The sequence below is a fragment of the Diospyros lotus genome, chromosome 8 (assembly GCF_014633365.1).
Source record: "Diospyros lotus cultivar Yz01 chromosome 8, ASM1463336v1, whole genome shotgun sequence".
Lineage (NCBI taxonomy): Eukaryota > Viridiplantae > Streptophyta > Magnoliopsida > Ericales > Ebenaceae > Diospyros > Diospyros lotus.
In genome coordinates, this window is record NC_068345.1 from 33,738,246 (window position 1) to 33,765,175 (window position 26,930).

The window sequence follows — 26,930 nt, forward strand, 5'->3', positions numbered from 1 at the left end:
TAACAGGAACAGAAACATTCGTCAAGCATTTGTTGCACTTATTGAAAATAAAACCGGGGAAAATCAAGACACTCCGTTGGAAATATCTAGTGTTACAGCTGGAAATGAGGAATTAAGTGCAACTTTGGCCAATACTCTATTAAGAATTCTTCAAAGCAGTAATCCAAGTGCCAACTCCAACAATGTTCTCACCAATTTTGCTGGTAACGACTCATCTTTACTGCTTTGTTGTTTTAGTTCAGTTTATGCTAAACATTGGATCATTGACAGTGGCGTAATAGACCATATGTGTCATGACTTTAGTTTTTTTTATGTTTGCCATACCGTAGCACAACCAATCACCATATCTTTACCTAATGGCACTACTACTAACGTCACTCAGGTAGGCCTTACCAAACGTCATCCTAAATTGTAACTTCAGGATGTGTTTTATACACCATCCTTCTAGTTCAATCTTCTTTCGGTCAGTAAGCTGCCTAGAGATATGGGCTTACTTGTAATCTTTTATCCTTGTGCCTGTTTGTTTCAGGACCTGATGACTAATGAGATCATAGCAGTGGGGGGTGTTTGGAGGGCTGGCTGTACGTTTTGGACCAATCTGGTTTTTCAAGTGACGATATCTCTTCTTTCTTTGCTCAATTACAGTTTAATAAGCTGTCACCCGTATCTGATACATTCTCAAGTATGATTCAATCTAATAAAAGTCGTTCGATATTATATCATGTTTCTGTTGTTCAATCTATTTTTGATTTGTGGCATGCAAGACTTGGACATCTCATTCTATGCCCATACATATCCCTTCTTTGAAACACCTTGCTATTATAGACCATTATTGTTCTGTGTGTCCTTTAGCAAGCAAACCTGCTATCGTTTTCCCACACATATTCCTATATCCAAAACCATTCTGGAACTAATTCATATAGATTTATGGGGGCCTTATCACATCTCTTCCATTTGTGGAGCCAATTATTTTTTGACCATCGTTGACGATTTTTCTAGAGCAACCTGGACTTTTTTGCTCCAACAAAAGGATCAATGTCCTTCGATTCTCATTCAATTCATTACCATGATTGAAAATCAGTTTCAAACTCAAGTTAAAACAGTGCGTAGTGATAATGGAATTGAATTCCTTAATAGCAAATGTCGAACTTTCTTTCTTTCTAGAGGAATAATTCATCAAACAACCTGCCCTTACACACCACAGAAAAATGGTGTGGTTGAATGCAAGCATCGACATCTCCTTGATATTGCTCGATCTTTACAGATTCAATCTTTTCTCCCTCACAAATTTTGGGCCGAATCGATTCTTGCTGCCACACATATTTTGAACAGACTTCCCTTGTCTTGTCTTTCTTGAAAATCTCCTTATCAGGTTCTATTTGGAAAACCTCCAAATTATACTAATCTTCGGGTGTATGGTTGTCTTTGTTTTGCTACTATGACACAACTGCATCGAGACAAATTTCAACCTAGATAAATTCCATCTGTATTTCTTGGTTATCCTTAAAATCTAAAGGGATACAAATTATATGACCTGCAAGCTAAAAAAGTGTTCGTTAGCCGAGATGTTCACTTCTTTGAACATATATTTCCATTTAAGGCTGTTGTCCTAGTTCCTGCCACACCTGTACCATTGCCATGCTTGTCACCTTCTTTAGATTCCTCAAATGTTTCATCACCTAATTCTTCTCAGCCAGTAGATTTACCACTTTATGCATCCTTGTCTCCTCCTCCCTTCTACTTCTTCTCCTATTACTGTTACTTCTCCACCTGTTGTTATTCCTCGACGAAGTACCCATATATGTACCAAACCAGGTTGGCTTCAACATTTTGTGGGCGTTGCCACTTCATCAACTTCCCTCTGCAATGATCCAAGTCATTCATGTAATTCCCAGCCTTTTATTTCCTCTAATTCTTTCCAATTTGCCCCTGCTTATACTACTGTCTTCCTTAATAATGTTCTTGCCATCAACGAACCTACTACCTTTCAGCAAGCTTCTTGTGACCCTAAATGGATTACTGCTATGAATAATGAATTAGAGGCATTGGAACAAAACTGTTAGAATTATAGCATAGAAAGGAAGGAGCACACTTTCTTGTTTTTCAGAACTTAATAATGTCTCATTGATACTTGCTGATATATATACACAAAAGACATAATCCCATGATTTAAGGAGGGGCCATACCTATTACAACTTTCCCTTTAACAACCCTTACAAAAAACTTTCCATAAAACAAGGACATCCATTTCTTTTTACTAACCCTCCACAGCCAAATATCATTACAAATATTCTAATCTAACTTAGGAGTATCTAGAAAAATCTGACTTCAACACTCCTCCTCATGATTTTTCTTGGAGACTCCCAGTTTGACCCTTAAATCTTTAAACCTTCCAGCTGCAAGTGACTTAGTCATAATGTCTGGAAGTTGGTTTTCTGAGCTGCAATGAATCAGCTGCACTTCACCTTCTTTTTCAGCTTGCCTGATGGCATGAAACTTGACATTTATGTGCTTTGTACACCCATGTTGCACTGGATTTTTAGTCATTGAAATGGCTGATTTATTGTCAACTTGAATGACAGTAGCTTCCTGTTGAGTTTGAAACAAATCTGCCAAAACCTTCCTTAACCAAATGGCTTGGTTAGCAGCAGCAGCAGCAGCTATGTACTCTGCTTCTGCAGTTGACTGAGCAATAACATCTTGCTTCCTTGAAACCCATGAAAAAACTCCTGAACCCATAGAAAATACATAACTAGTGGTGCTTTTCATGTCATCAAGGCATCCTGCCCAATCACTATCAGAAAACCCTTGCAACTTTCCATTTTCTGCTGTTGTATACCAAATTCCAGAATCATAAGTACCTTTGACATACCTTAGGACTCTTTTAGCTGCCCCTAAATGAACCTGACCAGGTGATTGCATATACCTGGACAACACACTTGCTGCAAACATGATATCTGGTCTTGAAGCAGTTAAATACAAGAGGCTTCCCACCAAACTTTTATAATGGCTAGGATCCACATCTTCACCATTTTCTGCTTTTGACAGCTTTCCATTTTGAGCCAGAGGTGTAGCAACAGATTCACACCTTTCCATATTAAACTTATTCAACAAATCAAATGCATACTTTCTTTGGGAAATGAAGATGCTAGCCGATGATTGGCTAATCTCCATCCCTAGAAAGTAGGTCATAAGCCCCAAGTTTGACATTTCGAATACAGCTTCCATTTCCTTCTTGAATTCAGCAATTAGCCTTGAATTACTTCCAGTTACTAACATATCATCAACATAGATAGATAAGATTAACAATTCTCCAGTTTCAAACCTTTTAACATAGAGTGTAGCTTCATTTTCACTTCTTGTGAAACCACAATGCAGTAGGTGTGAGTCTACTTTGTTGTACCAGGCTCTAGGAGCTTGTTTCAGGCCATACAAAGCCTTTTGTAACTTGTAAACCTTGTTCTCCATCCCTGAAACCCGAAACCCTTCTGGTTGCTCAACAAATAACTCCTCCTGTAGCTCACCATTCAAGAATGCTGACTTTACATCCAAGTGATACACTTCCCATTTCAAGTTAGCAACCAAAGCTAATAGCAACCTTATAGTTTCATGCCTTGCAACTGGTGCAAACGTGTCACCATAATCTACACCAGCTTGCTGTGAATATCCCTTGACAACAAGTCTAGCCTTGTGCTTGTAAATAGAGCCATCAGGATTCAACTTTGTCCTGAAAATCCACTTCACCCCTATCACATTTCTTACTTCAGGTCTGTCCACAAGCTGTCAAGTATTATTTTTCTCTATCATATCAATCTCCTCCTGCATTGCCAATCTCCATTCTTCATACTTTACTGCTTCAGCAAAGGAGGAAGGCTCCAAGGCTGCATAATTGCATTTCTCATATACCTCAGACAATGATTTTGTCTTGAGAATAGGAGAATCAGGAGGGGAATCAGCAGCCTTATCAGAATTCATTCTAGAAGTCAAAACAGAAAGTTGCAGTGAATCAGATTTCCCTTCAGTTTTCTACAAGAAAACTTTGTCTTTTTCAACAAGACCTTTGTCCCAATTCCAATGTAGAGACTCATCAATCACCACATCCCTGCTCACATAAACTTTTTGACTTTGCATATTATAAATCTTGTAGCCTTTTGACATGGATGAATAGCCCAAGAAAATTCCCACTTCAGCCTTCTGATCTAGCTTGCTTCTCTTTGCAGAGGGCACATGGACATAGCAAATTGAACCAAATGTCCTCAAGTGTTTGGCTGTTGGTTTTAACCCTGACCAAGCTTCTACTGGAGTCTTCCCATCCACTGACCTTGTAGGCAGCCTGTTGAGTAAATACACTGTTGTATGAATAGCCTCTGCCCAGAAATTCAAAGGCAAATTCTTTTCCACCATCATGCACCTTGCCATTTCCACAACAGTTCTGTTCTTCCTCTCTGAAACTCCATTTTGCTGTGGTGAGTAGCTCATTGTTAGTTGATGACTAACACCCAAATCTGCACAAAACCTCTCAAATTCATGAGAAGTATACTCCTTCCCATTATCAGACCTCAAAGCCTTCAACTTGCATCCACTTTGAGTCTCAACCATAGTCTTGAACTTCTTAAACACAAAAAAAGACATCCCCTTTGCTTCTCAAGAAATATACCCAAGTCATTCTAGTGAAATCATCAATAAACAACACAAAATACTTGTTTTGACTTAATAATTCTGTACTCATTGGTCCACAAACATCAGTGTGCACTAACTCTAATTTCTCCTTAGCTCTCCATGTTGCACTAGCAGGAAATGTTTGTCTATGCATTTTTCCAAATTGACAAGAACCACACATATCACTAGTCACTTGGATTTCAGGTAGGTCCCTTGTTAAATCATTTGCTTGCATATATTTCAAAGCAGCCAAATTAAAGTGCCCATACCTTCTGTGCCATACCACAGATTCATCCATCTTTGCAAAATTAGCACTATCACCAACAACATTCCAATTTAAAGGAAAGGCCTTATCAACCATAACCACTTTAGCAATCAAGCAATCATGAGGATCATAAATATAGCAGAATTTCCCTTTAAATGATAATGAGTACCCATTTGCAAGCATTTGAGCTACACTTAATAAATTCTGAGCTAAACAAAGTATAAATAGCACATCATGAATGTATTTAGTACCTTGCTTAGTGTTTACTGCCACTGAACCCTTTCCTTCTGCTTGAACCACCTGTCCATTTCCAAGCTTTACTCTTGTCTTCACAGACCTATCTAAATTGGAAAAAATCTGCTCATCTTTGGACATGTGACTAGTGCAGCCACTATCAATAAACCAAGTCTGCTTATAGGAGTTTTGTGTTTCCTGGAAAGCCATAAACAGACTAGCAGATTCATTCTCCTGCTCATCTATAAAATTTGCTTGTTGTGTGGACTGACCTTGAGATTGACTTTGCTTGGCCCTACAATTTCTTTCTATGTGACCAGGCTTTTTGCAAAACCTGCATTCTATTTGAGGTTTTCCTTTGTACCAACAATCCTTCTCCAGATGATTGGTCCTTTGACAAGTGTTGCACGGTGGAAACTTGCCATTTTTTTCCAAATTCCTTGGACCCCATAATACCTTTTCCTTTACCTCCTTTGTTTGATGTAGGCTGTTTTGAGTCTTTAGCAGGCTGTTTCCCTTTATGCCTGGCTTGAAATGCCCCTTCAGATACTTCTTCCTCCCTTATACTTGTTCTCTGCTTTTGTGCTTGCAGTTTACTAATCAACTCAACAATTGTTAAAGTCTTGAGATCACAAGATTCCTCAATGGCTGAAATCTTGGACTCAAATCTTGCTGGCAAACTGATTAGAATTTTTTCTACCACCTTACTATCTTCATAAGTCTCTCCAAACAGCCTTATCTTATTTACAAGCTCCATGAGCTTAGCAGAATAATCTTTCACCGTTTCACCTTCTTTCATCCTTAGCATTTCAAATTCACGTTTTAAAGTTAGGAGTCTAACAGCCCTTACCCTGTCACTTCCTTCAAATTCTGATCTTAGCTTTTCCCATGCTTCCTTAGGACTTTCACATGTCATTATTCTGGTGAAGATAACATCTGACAATGCTGAATGAATGCATGTGAGAGCCTTTGGTTGTTTAGCTTTCTGTTCTTCATGATTCTTAATCTGAGCCATTGTTGGATTAGGCAGCAAAGGCGGAGGATCTGCTCCTACTTCCACTGCATCCCACAGATTCAAAGCCTTGAGATATGCCTTCATCTTTATCACCCATATGTGATAATTTTCTTTTGTAAACATTGGAGGACCCGTCCCTAGGAAATTGCTGGAAGCCATCTCACTCTCTAAAGTGTTTGATCTCTCACCTCACAAACACTCTCAGAATTTTCCTCACAGATCCCTCAAGAAGACAGCTCTGATACCATTTGTTAGAATTATAGCATAGAAAGGAAGGAGCACACTTTCCTGTTTTTCAGAACTTAATAATGTCTCATTGATACTTGCTGATATATATACACAAAAGACATAATCTCATGATTTAAGGAGGGGCCATACCTATTACAACTTTCCCTTTAACAACCCTTATAAAAAACTTTCCATAAAACAAGGACATCCATTCCTTTTTACTAACTCTCCACAGCCAAATATCATTACAAATATTCTAATCTAACTTAGGAGTATCTAGAAAAATCTGACTTCAACAAAAACAACACTTGCACACTTACTTCTTTGCATAAAGGTAAAAAGGCAATAGGCTTCAAGTGGGTTTATAAAGTAAAATACAATCCTGATGGTTCAGTAGATCGCTACAAACCTCGTTTGGTTGCCAAAGGGTATAACCAAATTAAGGGTCTTGACTTTAAGGATAGGTTTTCCCTTGTTGCTAAAATGGTCACTGTCCGGCTTCTTATTGCCCTAGCAACTAATAAAGGTTGGCTTATATGTCAGTTAGACATTAACAACGCATTTCTTCATGGTTTGCTCAATGAAGAAGTTTTTATGCAACCACACCTCCTAGTTATTCTAAAGCAACACCAGGGCAAGTCTGTTTGCTCAAGTGGTCTCTTTACGAATTGAAACAAGCATCTAGACAGTGGAACATTGAATTCTCTTCCTTCCTTCTTAGCATTGGTTTTCAACCATTTGCCCATGATCACTGTCTATTTTTTCAGCAATCTGAAGCTCATTTCACTGCTTTGCTTGTGTACATTGATGATGTTTTATTGACTGGTAGTGATTTGGACCACCTTCATTTGGTTAAAAAACAACTTGATGATAAATTTACTATCAAGGATCTTGGTTTTGGCCAATACTTTCTGGGCATTGAAATTGCTTGTTCATACACGAGTACTTTCTTAAGTCAATAGAAATTTATACTTGATGTCATACAGGATGTAGGTTTACAAGATGCAAAGCCTTCTTCTTCTCCTTTATCTCTGGGTTTATATTTGTCCCCTAATTAGGGGGAACTTCTTTCTAATCCTGATTAGTTTTGAAGGCTTATCGGGTGTTTCTTATACAAAAATTTAACTCATCCTGATATTAGTTACACTGTGCAGCACTTAAGTTAGTTTATGCACTCTCCCCGACAACTTCATTTTGATGCTGCTATACATGTTCTTAAGTACCTTAAGGGTTCTATCTCCATGGGTCTCTTTTATCCAGCATCTACTTCACCTAATATTACTTCCTATTGTGATGCTGATTGGGCAGTTTGTCGATCTACTAGGTGATCTCTCAAAGGCTTTTCTATCTTCTTTGTGGGAGCTCTTGTTTCTTGGAAGACGAAGAAACAAAAGACTGTCTCATGTTCTTCTGCTGAGGTCTAGTACCGCAGCATGGCTGCCACTGTATGCGAGTTGTTATGGATTTCATATTTGTTATAGGATCTTCGGATTTCTCTCTCTTTGCCTATTTCTCTATACTGTGACAATCAAGCTGCCCTACATATTGCTGCCAACCTTGTTTTCCATGAGTGCACCAAGCATTTAGACACTGATTGTCACTTGGTCCGAGAACATCTCAAACGTGAGTTTGTTCAGCCTCTTCCTATTTCCTTTGCTAATCAGCTTGCGGATCTCTTCACCAAAAATCTTTATCTACGGTTCGTTTTCATTGTCTTCTTTCCAAGTTGGGACTTTTTGTTCCACTGTCTCCAACTTGAGAGGGGGTGTGACTTAATTTGATCTTGCTTTAGTTTTTAATTCTGATTTTTGCATTTAGAAAAATAATACCTTACCTTTGGTGCTCTCTTTTTGTTAATATTTAATTAATTAATCTAATAAATTAGCTACATACCAGTTGGTTTCATGTTGAAAAAAAAGGATTACCGATCAAATAAAACAATCAGCGCAAGTGTAAATTCTTAATTTTTTTCGAGATAAGTCGAAAAGATTTTTTTTTTATTTTTTATTGTGGAAAGAGATAGATAAGCTATTATTACTTACTGTTAATTAGTTAGAGGCTGTAACTACAGTTAGTTGTGGTTAGTTAGTAATTGTACTATAAATAGACTACTGTATAGTCTACGAAAATAGAAGAAGTATTTTTTTCAGATCTCCATTCTCTCCCGTGCGTGTCTTCTTCTTCTTTAGCAAAGTTGCAGCGTTTCCACAACTCTCCTTCTTCCCGGAACAATGGTAGCTTCTTCCTAGACTCCTCCTTCCCGTAACAATGGCAGCTTCTTCCCGGAATAATGGTTTCTTCTTCCCGGGCTCATCTCCTTCCCGAAAGCCGCATGCTTCTTGCATGCGGTACTCTCCTTGCTCTCGGGCTGCTCCTTGCTCCCGGCCATCATCCTTACTGCCGGCCACTCTCCTTCCCTGCTGGCGAAGCCTTCCCAATCGGACGTTTCTGTCGAAATGCCACCTGCCCCCGCATGCAGCCCCCTTGCGTGTCCAGCTGCACACGCGGCCTACTTCGGCCGAGGCAGTCCTCCCATAAGGCCAACCGAGCCCCTAGCTGCTGCAACCGTCTTCTTCCTCACGTGCAAGCCACTTCCATCTATTTTATTGCAATTGAGATTGCATATTATATCATATGATAGCCACGCATGCTGCCACCATCTAATTGCCATACCGCTATAATATACAAATAATATGCATAATTTATATTTAACATAAGAACCTCTATAATATACTGTCAGTAGGTTATCAGCGAGAGAGGGAGGAGGAAACAGATGTCCGAAGTAGGAGTACAATGACTGATTGACAGAGCTTCCTTGCACCAACGACCCACAGAGGTTCCTCACGCGGCCGACCAACTAACCTTGTGTTGACTGACCCACCAATCGATAAAGACTCACCTATCATTGCTCTCGTCTTGGCCGACCGACCGACTGACCCATAGATAGATAGACACCCACCTATCAACGCTCTCGTCTTGGCCAAGCGACCCATCGAATGAGGATGAAGCTCTATTGGTTGTCGGGACGAGGAAGATCCATCAATCATTCATCATCCTTCTCCCTCCAACCTTTGTTTCCTCTCTCCCTCCCTCACTGATAATTCACTAACATTGCACATGTATCTCATGTACACTCATTTGAGAGATGAGGTATATAATTGTAACAAAATTAAAAGTTTAGGGGTATGATAGATCTACTTTCAAGTTGGGAGAGCCAGAGAGGCCAAATAGGTATGAGGAAAGAGTTGGAGGGTGTATTTATCCCTTATGCCTTTTATTTTATAAACATAGTCCACGTGGGGTCATGCATGTTAACAACACTTTACCATCCTTTACCCTCTATGATGCTGATGTGGTTGACTTTTTATCCATCAATTTCTTTAGCAAGGTGTCATAAGGGATAGCCACAATGTTGAAAGAGGAAAAAGGCAAAGGGGCAAGAAAGACAGTGGAGATCGAAAATAAGGGTACTTTTGGCATTTAATTTTTTTTGACGTGGCTACTCGATTTGCGTCACATGTTTTTGGAGGTCAAGAGAAGGTCTTATAATTTACAAAAATACAAAAATAATGTATGTAATTTAAAAAAAAAATTAAAAGGGATAGGTGTAATTATCTCTGTATATTATGATGATTCACTAAACCCTAAAACTTGGAGTAAAAAGATGAAAAAATTGAAACTGTAGTAATTTTGTCATTGTAGATGAAGAGGAAAGCTAAAAGTCATAAGAATTTTTTTAAAATGGTAAAAATATATATTTTTTAAAAATTATCTTTTTATATATTCGATAAATTAAAAGGTACCTCACAATAGAGGTATGCATTTGATTTGTATATATCAAAGGGATCATTTTCGATTAGTTTGACATGATTTTTATTATCCATAATATAAGTTGAGTTGAATTATGTCGAAACATTAAGAACTTGAAAGGCTGAAAAATCGAACCCAGTGATAATTAAGCGGAACTATAATTTTGAATAGAATGATGTATAATTCTTTTCATTTTAATGGTTTTAGTCTTTACTTTGTTCTAGTCTTCTCTTTCAGTTCTTCTCTGCCCCAACTAATCTTATCCTCTCCAAAGATCACTCTCAATTGAAATCTCTCACGTCTTTTTTTTATTTATTTAATTTTATAAATAAAATTATATCATTCATGACTTGATAAAAAAGTAACTAGAGCTTATAAAACTTGAATTTGAGACCTTAGTCTCACCAACACTATCATCTATCACTAAACTATAACTTCATCGATCAATAATAGTGGTACATCTTGATCTCACAATATCAATGTACTTCTAACCTATCCATCAATCAGTAGTAGCGGTACATGGAGGTGTTGGTTTCATATATTTGTGCAGTTGCATTTGAAGGTTTGGGATTAGGTTTATTCTCAGTAATTGATTGGGGCTCAAATTGTCAATATTGGGGTGTCAATATTGGGATTAGGTTTATTCTCAGATTTTATTAGATTCCAATTTGAGCTATGCGTTTTGTTTCAAGTTTAATGCTATAGAAATGTATCAAAACTGTTATTTGCCAAAAAAATCTCAACAATATATCAAATCTTGTCTAAATTTTGGCTAAAATAAAAACAGAATAAAGTTGAAGCTAGTTATCTCTTAGTTATCCTTGGTGTATGCTAAGGAGGAAGCCTACATTGCAAATGATGAGAAGGCGAAGGCAAAAGGCTAGTTTTTTTACTTTGATTTAGTGGGGGGAAGGCTTGAAGCAAATGACACTAATGTGAAATTGTAGAGACTTTGACAAGCTTTCGATTAGATTAGACCAATTTAAGGTTGAGATCTTTGTCACGGATGCTCAGTGGTCAGAGATAGTTATCGACAGGGGCGGATATAAGGGGGGCAGGCATGGGCTAGCTGCAGCTCCTCAAATTTAGCCCTTCTCCAGATCTGCCTTACAGATCTGGCCTATTTAGGGAAAGAAAGACTAAAATACTCATGGATCTGGGGTTAGCTTTCCCCCAAATTTGCTCTTAGATCCGCCTCTGATTACCAAGGTCCAAGAAATGAAGAACACTCATTATAAAGCCATAGAATTTGGCAAAGTCTCCGAGGCTTGGGTCATGAATGTCGAGGATAGGGCTCAATTGGCTTGGGATGATGCTTCCACCACACTATTTAATGCTTGGGAGAGGTATCTCCAATTTGTTGAATATGTTAAGAAAGCTTAAAAGAATGTTACGTGGAGAGGCTGAATACATGAGGGGACTTGTGAATGCCAAGTCCCCTCACTTTGGTGTGGACTCAATTTTGAGAATGCCTTTTTCTTCCTACTTTATTTCCTTTGTATTTACTTGTAAAAGGATTTCATGAACAAAATGTTTCATTTTTTGGAATATTCGATGTTGTGGAACTCTTCTTTGTTTTTTCTTGTCTCCTTTTTATCTTGGGATTGTATAAATTTTGATGAGCTTTTCAAATCTTTGATTATATGCAAGTTCTCCCAAATAATTGGAATAATGGGAGTAGGTTGTAATGCTAAAATGTTAGGTTTCAACATATGTGATACTTAGCTTCAAGCGTTTCTTAACCAACTTGCTTTTAAGTTGCTTTAGTTTGGCACCCAATGGTTGAATTGCCAAACTTAAAATAGGGTCCCTGCAAGTTTCACTTAGGAAATAGTCTAGATAGAAGAAAAACAAGAGGTTGTAAGTTCAAATATTGAGAAAAATTTAAGTTTGACACTCTTCACCAACAAACCTTTTAGTAAGGAGATATCCTTCTTTTGGCAAATCTAGTCTTTGAGCATTCTTCATTTTTTAAAATTTTAGGTCTTGAAATGTTGGTGGTAATATTATTGATAGAGTTCACGTATAGTGGTGCAGATAAAATTTAAAATTCTATGTGTATCAAATATACACAGCGAGAGCAATAAATACACACTATACATAATTTAAATATTTAAGAAAATATTATTTCATCATATAAAATATAATAAATAATATACCTATTACTTGAAGTCAGAATGAGTATAGAAACTATTTCTATATTCATACCCAATTCTCCACGTGGAAGGCCTAGTATGTCCACACTTAGAGTTAGGGTTGGTAATGGTTCGGTTTGATTTCGATTTTTGCCAAAAACCATAGCCAAACTAAATTTAAACTATTAAAACCAAAACTAAACCATTACTCATTTGCTTTTAAAAATTAAAAATCATAACCAAATCATTCGGTTTCAGTTTTAACCATTATTTTTTTAGTTTGATCAATACTCGTCAGATTTTATTTTTTTTAAATATTTAATTAGTTATTTTTATTAATAATTATTTGATTGATAAAAAAAATAATTTAAGATTATGTTTTATTTGTATTTGTTAATTACTTTATAAATGTTAAATATTTTATATATTTGTAATGCATTAATTAAAATACTTGTAAAAAATATATTAGTCAATATATATATATATTATGTGTATATATAATATATATATATTCGGTTCGATTTTGATTCGGGTTTTGATTTGAATTCAGTGAAAATCATAATCAAACCATACCTATTGAAACAATGTTTGATTTTTTTCCAAACCAAACCATTACCCAGTGAAATGATTTTTAACCACGTTGACCGGTTCGATTTCACTTCGGTTCCCCACGACTTCGGTTGTAATTGTCATCCCTACTTAGAGTGCAATCAAGTACGACTGGGTACATATTTTCTCATGCCATTGGTAATTGCCCCTTACATATTTTTCAAAACACCTAATATTTTTTTTATTATAAAATATTTTATCTCAAAATATATAAAGCCTTAGACCAAAACCAAACTAGATTGACTTTAATGGGTTGAGATGATTCAATTTTATTTTATGATCCAGTTACTTGATCATGAGTTTAAATATGCAAATTTGATAATTAGTTCCGGTCTATCCAAATAATTAAAAAAAAACCCTAACTATTATGAACAAAGTATGTGAGAACTATGGAGAAGGACCAAACAAAAGGGAAAGGACCACCTAGAAGAAAGAGAAAAGAGACACCAAACAGGGAAAGGAGAGAAGGAAACGCGTCTTCACAGGCCAAGAAGCCAAGCATCCTCTCTTCCGACGCCTGTTACGCAAACTCTTCCTTTCTCCCCAATTCTCGTCATCCTCCTCATCTCTTCTTTGTTCCGATCGAGCTCGAGTGAATATATATAATTACAGATTTCCAAGAGCAAGTAGACGTCAAGGACAAGCTGCTTCTTGATATTTATCTAATTAATTGACAGTGATGAGTGAAACCCAGTTCATTGGCCGACTTACATCTGTAATTAAATATATCTCTGGAGCGCATACCATAAAACGATTTCAGATCTCTCCATGTAATGGCCTAAGACCGTGTAGGCCTTCAAACCATAGGAGGAGAGACTAATCCTCATTATGAATGCAAGAAATCTCCCAATTTCTCCCCTATCTCAAATTACCATATGAACACATATCCATAACATGTATAGAATAAGAATGCTGGGTGATGTGCAAATTGAAAACACTACAACACAACACAGAGTGCCAAGAAGAAAAGCTCTTTCAGTCCAGAAGTCCTGCTTGTATGTAGCTTTCGATGGAATCAACCAGAGTCTCTTCTAATGCTTTGTATCTCCATCCCAGCGTCTGCAATTTCTCTGAACTCAGCTTATCACTGTCTTTTCCCTCAATAAACCTGCCAGCACATGAATGAAATAACAAACCATAACTAAAATTCCAATGAAAGTGATCTTAATGATCCCATCGAGTCTAAAAGGTGTGTGCAGTGTAGCAACTGTCGTGTCACTTGGGCTTTTCTGCAAGAGGCTTTTCTCACAACTCAAATCTGTGATACCATTAAAGCTTGCCCACGAAGGATCCTATGAGTCTATAACAGCAAAATCCTCTCAGATGAGGATGCATCATGGCATGGAGATAAAAACTCACTTCTTAGGATAATTGTAGTCGGGGTAAATTTTCCTCACTATTTCCACCATATCTTTTGACTTGATCAAGTGAGCAGTGCATATGTATCTTCCTTCGGCTTCAGGCTTCTCGTATGCCAGTAACAACGCTTCAGCTACATCCCGGACATCTACCACCATCCGTGACCTGTTTTCGACTTCATCGTATCCTTCTGCATGGTCATCAGACAGGACAAGAAGTTGGGATAGAGAAGTTATGACTGAAGTTAAATACGTCGCCTATCCATCACTTAAGATGAAAAGAACAAATCTAAAGCAGATGACTTGTAGCATAAAAAAGAAAATTATGGAAAGAAAGGGGCAAGACTAGGAATAAGTCTCTTGAGTTCTTTGACATTGTCATCTGCCATATATAAAATCAAAAAGATTTGTGAAACTATAGATTTGCCACTCTAGATGGGCAGAATATTAAAAACTCTAGTTCGATCTCTCTGCTAGAAGGTTCAATTTGGATCCTCCAAAAACTCAATCAAGTAAACAACGTGCAGAGATTAAGATCAAGACAAAACATAAAACAACTGTTGCCGCAACAGACCCATATTGCTTTTCAAGTGAAAAGCTTAAAAGCAATTGTTGGAATTTTCAAACCACAACAACAAATTGAAATAGCAGGAAACCTATTTAAATTGCAGTATCAGTTGAAATAGCAGGTGACAGCGACCTTGATAGCAACAAGGTGCCTCCTTTGTGACTTGAAATTCAAGAAAAACCTCTTTGAAGAACAAGGGAAGTTTGCATTCAAAAACAACACTCTCTCGAATCTCGAAAGTGGGGAGCCCCCTACACCAGAGATACCCTAGTTGAAATAACAGGTGACTTCCAATTCACCAAGTCCAGTTTCAGATAAAATCCAACATTCAAAGTTTTTGAAAGGGTTCAATTCAAGTATTTCCAGTCCAGACTTGGGAGCTCAAATATCCTAGAGAGCCAGTCTTAATCTTTCATAACTTTGAATGACGTGCATCATTCCTTAGGCTTTATCATCACGTGGTTTTGAGCATTGCAAATTTAACCTTGGGACATCAATGGGAAACCACAATAATAACTTAAAGCTTGGTAAGAAGGAAAAAAACGAAGGCAAAAGCAATTCTATTATGTGGAAGCAATACCAATTTTAATTTTTCAAGCATTGAACCTTACAATTGGCATTCCAATTCAGTAAATAAATTGCGCCGGCCACTTATGCGCATGACATTTCAAATAGAGACAATAAGAACAATGAAAATAAAAATAGGTCTGATCCATGTGGGTACCTTTCAAAAGCTTGATGAGAACCAAACTACTAGCATTTGTTGAAGACTGGAGCTTTGGCCCAAGAACAAGAGTTGGACACACTGTCACAACATCAAGTCCACTTCTTTTTGCAAACTCCAGTGCCTCACTTTCTGCTTCTGTTTTGGAAAGGCAATACCAGTTCTAGATAACAGAATCAGGAAGTCAGCACAATTCTTGAAAAAACACATGCTTCAAATGAGCTCAGAATAATACCAAGAAGAAATGAATATAATTATAATGCAAATATGCAATTATTAAAGTTGCCCTTTGAAATTGATTACGTTAGTTTTTCTGCAATATTCTTTATCAGACCAACAAGCTTCATCCTTCACTTGACCCTCAGGCCAAGCAGGGTTCATGGAAACAGCAGCTCCAGAAGATACAAACACCACTCTCTTGACATTTGCTGCAGAACTTTCCTCGAGTACATTAAGTGTACCCTTTACAGCTGGCTCAATTAGTTGTACCTACAAAGAGAGTTATTAGATACTGTGGAATCAATAAACAAACTTAACCAATAATATGTTAAACTAATTAAAGTCCCACAAAATGCAAAAATATATTGATTGCAAACAGCTCGTAGCCGTTCAGTTGTGCTAATTTATTAACTTAGATGACCCCTAGAACTTTTAACAGAGGATTGTTTTTTCCTCCTCTTTTTTTTTTTTTCCCCACAGATGCAATTAGGAGTTAGGGGTCACAGCAATCAAGAACCAATAGATACATATTAAGCTGTGTTGGACCAATGGGATCAGGGGTAGAGAAGTTAGGTACACTCAGGCCTCTTCCTAGATATATTATCATTACTTGCCTAACAGTCAAAAAGACAGCTATGTTGGTTAGCTAATACCATGTAGAGTTGACAGTTCATATGCATAAGCTCTCCCCACTATGGCCCATGTATAAGAATGTAAGCTACAGCAGAAAATATGCATACGGATCTGTCTCAGTCCCATTGGCATGGTCCTCCCACAATGCACAATCTGGAAAAGTCCACCCAGGCTCAGAAGCCAATGCAAAAACAAATAGACTTGGATGCAAATAATATTAATAAATCATGGGGTATTCTCACCTCAGGGTTGGGTACACTGCCAGAGGGAACTGGACTGGCAACATGGAAGACTCCATCACATCCTTTGATGGCTGCAGAAACTGAACTGCGATCCAGCAGGTCTACCTTGAAAAGTTGCAGGTTCTCAGAAGCTTTTTCAAATTTCATCAAATGAGCATTTTTCTCATCATCTGCAAAATACATGGGTAAAGACTTAAAAGTCCCTTCAAGATATTAGTATTATAGTATATATAAAGATTTCCAATTACATGATATTGTGAAGAGTAACTATCACTAACTGTCCCTCAGCTAAGGTTTCAATGGACAAAGCATTCTCCACACATCTTAGAAATATAACTCACCACCTCTATTCTTCTAAATGTTGTATCAAATTTTTTCTTACCATTTATCCTGTTTTTGAAGAGTTAACAAAAGTAGTTGTTTATGCTCAGAGTTAATAAAAACAAGCTCGCATCAACATGTCAGAAGACCAAATATAAATTTACCCTTATGTCCATTTTATCCTTGTATTTATATTGTTGTCATCCTCATAACAAGCTTTAATCACACTAGTTGGAGTTAACCACATGGGTTCTAAAACAATTAACTTAGGGTGTTCAATGATATCTTACCCTATTCTAAAACAACCTCCTATAAAAACTGAAATCTTATTTGTTTAAAGACAATTTCATTTAATTGCAAAAAAATGTCCATCCACAAGATCCATATCTTCCAAATGAATTTATGTTATGAGGATAAATTCTAGTCTGACTAATTTTTACTGAAAATAGAAGTGTGAAATTTGTTCAGACTTATTGACAAGCCCAACTATTATTATTGGGGGGTTTATCACATTAACAAATTGAACAAACAAACAAATTCTTGCTGCTTAGTTTTACCATTGTGCTTTATTTTCTTTATCTGATCAATCTATTAAAACATTTTCCAGAAAGAGATTATGTCTTCAAATAGTAGAGGCTAAATAAAAGAAAATATGTTTTGTAGAGGTTGACACTCATTTTTACATTGATCAATAACAATACATACAAAATAACAATAATAAACATAAAAAACAAACTGGGGTTGCTCTGAAATTCATATTAAGCATTTCTTTCTTTTTATTTATATTTTATTTTCTGGTATGTTGACAATGGTAATGATATACATTCTTATATAAGCATGATCCTGCATCATTATTTTAGCGATGCAGTCCAAATGTGACAGGCTAGCATAAAATTTAATTTGAGAAACCTCATGGAAGAAAAAAGGAGAAGGATATGTCGGGATCAGCACAACAATGGCAAGGCACTCATTCACCTTGCTAATTAGGGAACCACTGACATGACCAAGCCACCACTTGATTCTTGAGAGGAATCACTCAACTCTCTAATGGAAGTCGAGGCATTCACAATGCTTAATAAATCATCAACTCCCATTCTCCATTAAGTTTCCCAGCTTATATAGGCATTTGGGTAAAATGATGAAATCCTTGACTATGCACAATCCTCTATGGACTACAAGTTTCAAGAGTAGAGGAGTTTGGAACTGATCAACATTTAATAGCTGAAGTTAATAAGAAAGATAATAAATTAATGTCTCTTGGAGAGAACTAGAATTAGCTAGACTTTAATTGAGTTTGCCCGGGAACTAGAAGAAAGTCTTTATTTCTAGATTATGCATTCCTGCTGGCGGATTGTCACCTTTTACTCTACAAAGTATACAAGTGAGGACAACCTACATAACAAGATTGGAACTAAATTAGATTTATGAAAACACAAGAACCACACCGGTATGTTGACAAAGGTAACGATACACATTCTTATATATGCATGATCCTGCCTTCTTATTTTAGACTCCATTTTCTCAGAGTTCCTAGGCAGTAGACAATGGTGATTACTTCAAACAACTCAAACTCTTGATAATTGGTTATTGCAATTCAATGAATCTCTCAAATCTAGCAACTAAATATGACCACTTAATCAGTAAGACCATGACACCTATATGTGTAGACTTCTTGTATTTGGCATTTACTCTAGAAGTGGTCATTGGAACTATAAGAATTTAGGATAAAAAATAAACTACAATCAAATCATCAACACACAAACGAACACAAAGATTTATATGAAAAACCCAAATAAAAAAAAATCACAGACAGAAAGAATAAAATCACTATGATGATATTGTGACTACAATTATGATATTGTTGTAATAATTCCAAGGTATCGGGTAAATATTTATAGATCTATCACTTATCTATAGATGTATACAAAAAAAGGATTAACTTGTATAAATCTATATTATGATCAGAAGATGAGCCGCAAAGATAAATCTTGATTACCAATAAAAATAAATCTTCAATTATAGATGTGTCCCAATCACAATCAAATTTGATGTCCCAATTATAGTCAAATTTGAATTTCAAGTCACAATTATAACAAACTCCACCTTGACGTGAAATTCAAATATGAAATTATTCATAATTCTTTCTTCTAGCAAAATCACGAAGAATTAGTCTCCCTAATGAATACCAATTAAATCCACACAATACTCACTACAGTTGATATCTTTAACTACACTCAAAGTATAGATAACAAGATCTGCCTCAGCATACCTTTACTGACCTTAATCGCTCCACCTTCACCAATGTACTTTTACCATTTAAATCAAGAGTATTCACATCATCTAAATCCATATGTGCCAAAATTGCTCACGTCTTCTCTCGAAAATCTAATATTTTTGTCCAATAATGAAATAACATATTTCAAAGTTGTCATTGCCAAGATCAAATAACCCCAAATAGTGTCAAAAGCCAATAAAAGAAAAACTTAACAAAAAACAAACCAGGATAGCATATCTGGATAACAAATCTAGACAAGATAGATTTGGATCTATCGAATCTGGGCTAGATAGATATGGCAAGTCGGATTTAGTCTTGAATGGATCAAATCTGAACTAATCTGATCTGGTAGGCTGGATTTGTTGGATTCGGGTAGATCTAGGGCAAAGCTCGAAACTGTCGACTATGGCAAAAGTTCAAAAGCAGTCGGCGATAGCAACTGCGAATGGCACATGGTTAGTGAGAACAACAAATGATGATCAATGGCAATGGTAAAAGCTAGACATAAGCCAACGGCCCCCGATGATGGCATAATGCAAAGATGGTGGAAGGCAATCGAAGAAGGTTGAAGAGCTATCACAAATGATCAAAGAAGCGAAAAATGACAGTTAGTCAGCCAATGGCGAAGATGAAGACAAATCGACGGCTATGACAGGGCAAACCAAGGCCGGAGAAGATGAATGTTAGCCAAGGAAGACATGTCAATCGGAGAAGGCACAAGAACAATTGTGATGATCGGGAACAGTGACTGCAAGGGTAAGGCGATCGATGGTGACATGCGAACTGGAGGCTGACGACGACAAAGCATAAGCAGCTGATGGTGGCGGTAACAAGAAACCCTAAGTGATGAAGAAGATCAAAGGTTTCAACTCTAACATATGAGATCTACCAAGATGTTGATGGTTTGATCTAACGACTCTGATACTAGTTTGTAAGAATTTAGGATCAAAAATAAATTACGATCAAATCATCAAACACACAAACGAATACAAAAGATTTATGTGGAAAACCCAAATTAGGAAAAACGACAGGTAGAAAGAACAAAATATCACTATGATGATATTGCTTCTACAATTGTGATATTGCTGCAATAATTCCAGGGAATTGGGTTCTTATTTATAAATCCACCACTTATCTATAAATAAGATATATTCTGATTAGAAAAATGAGCCACAAAAATAAATCTTGATTCGCCACGAAAATAAATTTTCAATTGTAGCTGTGCCCCAATCACAATTGAATTTAGTGTCTCAATCACAATTAAATTTGAATTTTGGATCACAATTATAATAGGAACTTACGGGGCTAAGAACAACAAGGAAACAATGGCAACTAGCTTTAGCAAGTAAATATTGCATAGGTCAGGGAAAAGAATGAAGGAATTTACGGATCATAAGCACAACGAAAAATAAAAAATTTTAACCATAAATTCCCTTAGGATCTCTCCAAGGGAATAGATTACGGAGGAGAGGGCAAAGAATTACCACTTGAAGTGAAGATTCAAAACCAACACTAGATGGAGGCGATAACAAGGCCTTGCAAGTGTCCGACCTCTAACAGTATTCACGCAAGCAAGCAACACCAAGAACCTCCAAGGGGGCGACTTCCTAAGCCTTGAATAGTGCTAGCTCAAAAGGGGAATTGTGGAAGCTCTCTTATATTTCTCATGCATCACTATTTTCCATGCATCTCGTGGCATCAATGAAAAGAACCACTTAGGGTTATTTATAACCCTTAGGCACAAAACCCTAATTAAAGGGATTCGGGCCACATGGTATTTTAAGCTATTATTTTAAACACTTTAAAACATAACATTAGGCATTTCTTTCCATTCTCCTTTTGGGCTTTATGTTTTAAACACTTTAAAACAACCCTTTTGGGCCTTATGTTTTAAACACATTTAAAACAACCCATTTAACTCCTTAAATCACCCCAATAGCCTTAGGTTAATCCATAAATAAAATTCTGATTAATTAGGTACCAATTTCCACCAAAACCTAAGTCCCCAATTAGGTAATCTAGTCCAACTAGGATTTTAGGTGGAATTTGGCAAACCTAATTTATGAATTCTATTTATCTTAGCTCTTCATAAGGGTTTCCTCAAACCCTGAATGAGCTTGCCATTACCTAGTGATACTTGCCCTTACGTGTGTGATCCATTAGGCTTCTACTTATGTTGGCAATGGCATTTCTCAAATGCCATAGACCAAGAGCGGAGTCTAACAACCCATCATAATCCCCAATTAGTAGAAGGATCAAGTTGTGATCACTACCTTTCAGTGGTGGTCTTCCTATGCAATTCAATCCCTTCATCGGTTTAAAGTGTCTCGACCAAACAAGGATATGTAAAGAGTGTCAAACCCTTTTCAGTTTGATCATGATATTCTTTGGTCTCCTGAAATGATGACTTCCTTTGGATCAACATCCAGTTGTGGCCACAAATTTCAAGTCATCTTTAACTGCGGTCAATGAATATCTTGACCACTCACAGCCTTCGCATACTTCATGGCACACCCAATCACTACCGCACTCACAAGCCTTATTGAGATGCTTCCATAACAGTTTCAAGGTATACAAATCCACATGCAAGGCACTATGGTCATCTGAAGTCGAAAGATCACTTGCACAATCGCCATAAGAGGTTTCCTTAGACACTCTTTGCAAGATCCATTTGAAATTCTCGAGTCGGGCCACTGTCCAATGAACTTGTTTTCTAACAAGCACCCGTGTACTAACTTAGGCATCCAATGCCCATAGTCTGTTAAGATCAATTGCCACCTTCCCTAAGATGACAGCATAGCACACACCGATCTCTTTGCGCATTGATGTCCCATCTCAATGACACTTTTAACCAAGGATCTTTTAAGCCATACTCTTGCGTGTATCAAAGACTTTACAATTAAAGTCACGCTTCAATTATTTTCTACACAGAGTATCCCTAGGAATTTTGTCTTTAAGCATCTTATATAATTAAATATAAAAGACAGATGTGCCATTTGAATATAATGAATATGAAACAAATAGATATATTACTCATTAATATATCAAATGTTAATGTATTATGTACAACTTAACACTTAAGCTGTAGGCCATACACTAACAATATCAAATCTTAATGTATCAAGTACAACTTAACACTTAAGTCGGGACATACACAAACATAGAAATCTCTACTTTCTATTTTTTGTTGGATTGAGTTGTTAGATTGTGAGAGGGAGCAGCAGTGGAGTTAGGATGGCTAACATGACAGAAGCAGCAAAAGAACTAGGACAATAATCCCTCCTTCAGACACAGATCATGCAGAAGCCAGACAGTAGGAGTTGGTCTGGGATATGATTGTTTGAGGAACCAAACCCTTTCTTCAGAAACAAATCATACGGAAGCCACGCAATAGGAGTGTGGATCAGGGATGATTGTTTAAGGAACCAAATTTCTTCTTCAGACTCAAATCATAAATGAGCCAGACAATAAGAGTGGATCTGGGATATGATTGTTTAACAAACCAGAAAAAATGAAAAGAGTCTTGATCGCCCAGGCTACTAGATAGCCCATAGGTAATTATTAGTTATAAAAAAGGAGGACTGAGAGGGTGGGTTCAGCAACAGCAACTAGAGTGCCAAATTCAAACCAGATTAGGACCTAAAAAAGGCAATCAATCATGTTTGTTATGCACAGACAGAAGAGACACGCCATGTGTACTTTCATAAGAAGAAACTAAATCGGAAGCAAAAAGTCAACAGAAAAGTGAGAGACCGAATCCGAAGAAAAAATAATCAAAATCATAAGGGTTTTGAATCGATTAAGTTAGCAGATAGATGCAGTAGAACAGTGAGGAAGCTTACGAGGATCTCTGACCGTTCCGTGGACGGTGTAGCCATTGGAGAGGAGAAGCTTCACCAACCATGAAGCTACGTACCCTCCTGCCCCTGTCACGCACACCCTCCCCTTCTCCGCCATTTCTAATTTTAAGCTAGATAGTGTTTAAGTTGTGTGGTAGTGTTAAAGGTAGGTAGTATTTAAATCAATAACGTGTTTGGATAAATATGTTTTTAAACTATTACTGTAAAGTTATATGTTTGGTTTGTAAAAATTGATAAACTGTTAAACTTGGCAAAAAGACTAAAATGGGTATAATATTGAATAATGTAAATAAATTTTAAAAAATATAATTTTTTTAAAAAAAATTGTAACTGATGTTCAATTGCTAAAATACTTACAATTACATGTTAATAAATTATAAAATAATTTTAAAAATATATAATTTTTTTACTTTATGTATAAATTTAAATTTAATTCATAAAAATATTCAATACATATGTTGAAATATTATATAAAATTATTTATTTTTTTTAATTTTATCAATACATAAAATTATTATTAAAATTGGAAGAGGGCAATTTGGAAGCAGGAGAAGGCAGCAGCAGACGCGACAGAGGAGACCCCGAGCGATGACAACTAGAAGGCAGTGATGGCAGCTTGCAGGCGACGATGGAAGCTTGCAACACTGGAGGCAACGATGGGCGGCGTTGGGCAGCGATGGGCGGATATGGCAGCGATGGGCGATGATGGTAGTTATGGGCAACGGTGGTGACTGTTGTGGGAGAAGATCCGACAAGAGCGCACAAATGCTGTGGGAGAAGAGAGCTTCGTTGAAGGAGAAGATAGTAATTTCCTTGGTCAACTCCAGAAGCTCTCACAAGCTTTTCTGCAAAAGCTACTGCCCCAAAACTTTCTTTAAATGCTAATACAAAAGTGTTTAAGCTGAGGAGCTTTGAAACTCTTGATGAATCCAAATAGATAATTAAATAAGTCTTATAGCTTAAACGCTGTACTAATAGCTTATAAACGATCAAACCGCATTGCCAAACGAAACCTCAGTAGTTACTAGAAAAGCAGGCATCAGAGGTAATTAAAGATGGACGATAGAAGAGAATGATGTTACCCAAACATCATTTTCCTCAATTTTTCCGTTTCTAGTTTCTTCTTTCTCCGAGTTCTCAATTTATTTTGGAAATGCTTATTTGAAATATTTGAGGTGATATAAGTGGGTGAATATATTATATTATAAGTTATATTAATATAAATATATAATATATTAATATAAAAGTGTTATCAAAATATTAAATTTAATATAAGTTTGGTGAAATTGTAAGAACTTTCTAACATTTGTTAAAGATCAATGATAACTCTTACTGATAAATTAAGAAATAAAATAATCAATTTAACCTTTATTCTCTTAATATCTTTTCTTAAACAAAAAAATAATTAGTTAGAACCCATTAGGTTCATTGCCACTAAGTTAGAAAAGATGAAAACAAAAGAATTAGAAGGCGAGGTGGAAGAAAAAAAAAGAGCCTAAATTTAGGATCGAGCAGAAACAGCAAGAAAATAAATAAAAAAATAAGAAGAAATTAATAATAAATCTAAATTTAGATTCAAGAAAAGAAAGAGAAAAGAGATGAATAGAAGATGATAAGCACTAAAAGAAGACAAAAAAAAAATAAGATGAAGAAGAAAAAGATTTATTGTGCTTATTTGAAGAGAGAAACAAATGAATGATTTGATAAGAGAGATAAATAGCAATAAAAAATAAGAAAGAAACAGTATTTAAATATAAGAGTATTTTAGTTATTTTTTAATATTTAATGATAAAAAGAAATTATAATACAATATTAAACTTTAAAAATATTCTTCGTATATTTTAAATATCAAAAATATTTTTTTTTTGAGAACCCTAAATATTTGTATTAAGCAATATCAATGTTATTAAACTATAAAATTTTTCAAAAAAAATTAAAATACTAGTCAATCAATAATAAAACTACTTTTAATCTAGATTTTAATTTTTGCAGCTCAAGTTATTAAATATTTTAAAGACCCTTTAATAAAGTGTATAGAAATAAAAAAATATTAAGAATATTTAAAATATTTTATAATTTAATTATAAAAAATAAATACAATATAAACTAAAAAAAGGCAACTTTGTCAGGCAAATTATTTATTTTATAAATATAGCTCATGCAGGGTCATATTAATAACATTTGACTTACCATCTAATGATGCTGACGTTGTTGACTTTCTATCCATCAATTTCTTGAGCAAGGTGTCACAAGGGTAGCCACAATGATGAAAGAGGAAAAAGGCGAAGTAGCAAAGAAAGAGAATGGAGATAGAAAATACGGTATTTTTGATATTTTAAAAAAATTAATATAAATTTTTTTATATACACCCACTTATTTTGTTTTGTACAATAATTTTTCATAATTGTTCTTTGCAGTACTATATAATTACTCTTTGTAATTATTATTTTCTCAAAATAACATTTGAATGTATTACCATTGCATATAACTATTCCACACATAACCATCCCATAGTCATTTTTTCTTTCAAATCTTAACAACCCAATCGAATCAGCCATCGATGTTTTGCTTCGAAGATGCGCTTCAAAGAGGTAGGTGTTCATCTTTTCGATTATGCATAGAATACCGATTTAGATTTTTCACAAAAAAGAACGAATAGAAGAGAAAACGATAAAAAATCGATGGCCATGGCGAGATCTACATCGAGAAAACAACAATAGCAAGCGAAAGGCAAAGGGTTGCCACCATAGCGGCTGCCAGCTACTCGAACGAACCTCCATTGGTTGTGACAAACACAGCCACCCATCATGACGACAAAAATGAACGAATAGAAGACAAACAATTGGTGGTTATGGCTAGATCCATATAGAGAAGACTGCAACAAACGGAAGACTAATCCCCACCATAGTGGCCTCCGACAACTCGAACGGGCTAGCTGCCTATCACATTGGAGAACGCACCTAAACCTAGTGTTCAGGAGCGTTGAGGTTCGGATGCTTTGAATTTTTTTTGTTTAAATGTATTTTTGGATTTATAATTTTTATTTTATGATTTTTTGTTCTTATGTGATACCTTTGTTTCTTTATAGTAGTACCAGTGATCTTAGTGCTTTGCAACAACTCTTGGTTGATTAACCTAACATTCCCAAAGTGGAAGATATGAACTCAATTTCAGTGTTATTGTTATATTGACGATGGTAGCAAATATATATAAATTTAAACTCAATTTCAGTGTTATTATTATATTGATATTTAAAGATTAAGTAATCATGTTGCACAATATAATGTTTTTCCCTTTTATTCGTAAGCTATTATGACATTAAATTCATTGAGAAATACAAGTAAAAGGCTATACAAAATAAAATAATTAGAACAACCATTTGTGGAAACTGTAAGGTTCAATGAAGTAGTATGACTTTTCTACCATACACTATAGTATCTACATTTAGATCCTTGGGATTATCCCAATTTAACCTTCAAGTTTCTGTTCATATGGCTTGGTAAAAGTAAACAATATATTGAGAGATTTTGTTTCAATTGAATAACATTTAACTATTTTTAAAATTTACTTTGAATGACAATCATTTCAGAAACTTAATGCATATGATGTTGGCAATTCCCATGCATTGCTTATTCTTAATATAACAACAAATTTACTTTGAATGACATGGTCATTGTTATATGTATTTCCCGCATGGGCCAGACTCGGTCCGATAGACCGGCCCAATCACCCAAGGCCAAGAAGGCCCGGACGACCTCGTCAAGGAAGGTCCAGC

The 26,930-nt window shown here is 35.9% G+C and overlaps 1 protein-coding gene across 4 annotated transcripts; it reads right to left on the reverse strand.

Annotated features, from left to right (window-relative positions):
* Positions 1-13,674: 13,674 nt before the first annotated feature.
* On the reverse strand, positions 13,675-23,270 carry LOC127808803 (cinnamoyl-CoA reductase 2-like). 4 transcript variants are annotated; one of them, XM_052347436.1, is made up of 7 exons: positions 23,138-23,243; positions 18,379-18,412; positions 16,700-16,869; positions 15,909-16,094; positions 15,606-15,768; positions 14,315-14,504; positions 13,675-14,063 (listed from the first exon to the last, which is right to left on the reverse strand). In XM_052347436.1, exons 1-7 carry the CDS (start codon positions 23,171-23,173, stop codon positions 13,931-13,933), a joined length of 912 nt encoding a protein of 303 aa, XP_052203396.1. In that variant the 5' UTR covers positions 23,174-23,243; the 3' UTR covers positions 13,675-13,930. The 4 variants fall into 4 exon arrangements, with proteins under 4 accessions (XP_052203396.1, XP_052203395.1, XP_052203397.1 ...); XM_052347435.1 differs by lacking the exon at positions 18,379-18,412 and having other exon boundaries at positions 23,138-23,270; XM_052347437.1 differs by lacking the exons at positions 18,379-18,412; positions 23,138-23,243 and adding an exon at positions 22,539-22,857.
* Between the last annotated feature and the right edge of the window lie 3,660 nt (positions 23,271-26,930).

Coding starts and splice junctions, on each gene's coding strand:
- LOC127808803 (XM_052347435.1), bottom strand. CDS start 23,252: ATGGCGGAGAAGGGGAGGGTGTGCGTGACAGGGGCAGGAGGGTACGTA. Junction 16,095..16,699: donor GCAGTGTACCCAACCCTGAG/GTGAGAATACCC, acceptor CTCTCTTTGTAG/GTACAACTAATTGAGCCAGC. Junction 14,064..14,314: donor GACTACAATTATCCTAAGAA/GTGAGTTTTTAT, acceptor ATGTGCTGGCAG/GTTTATTGAGGGAAAAGACA.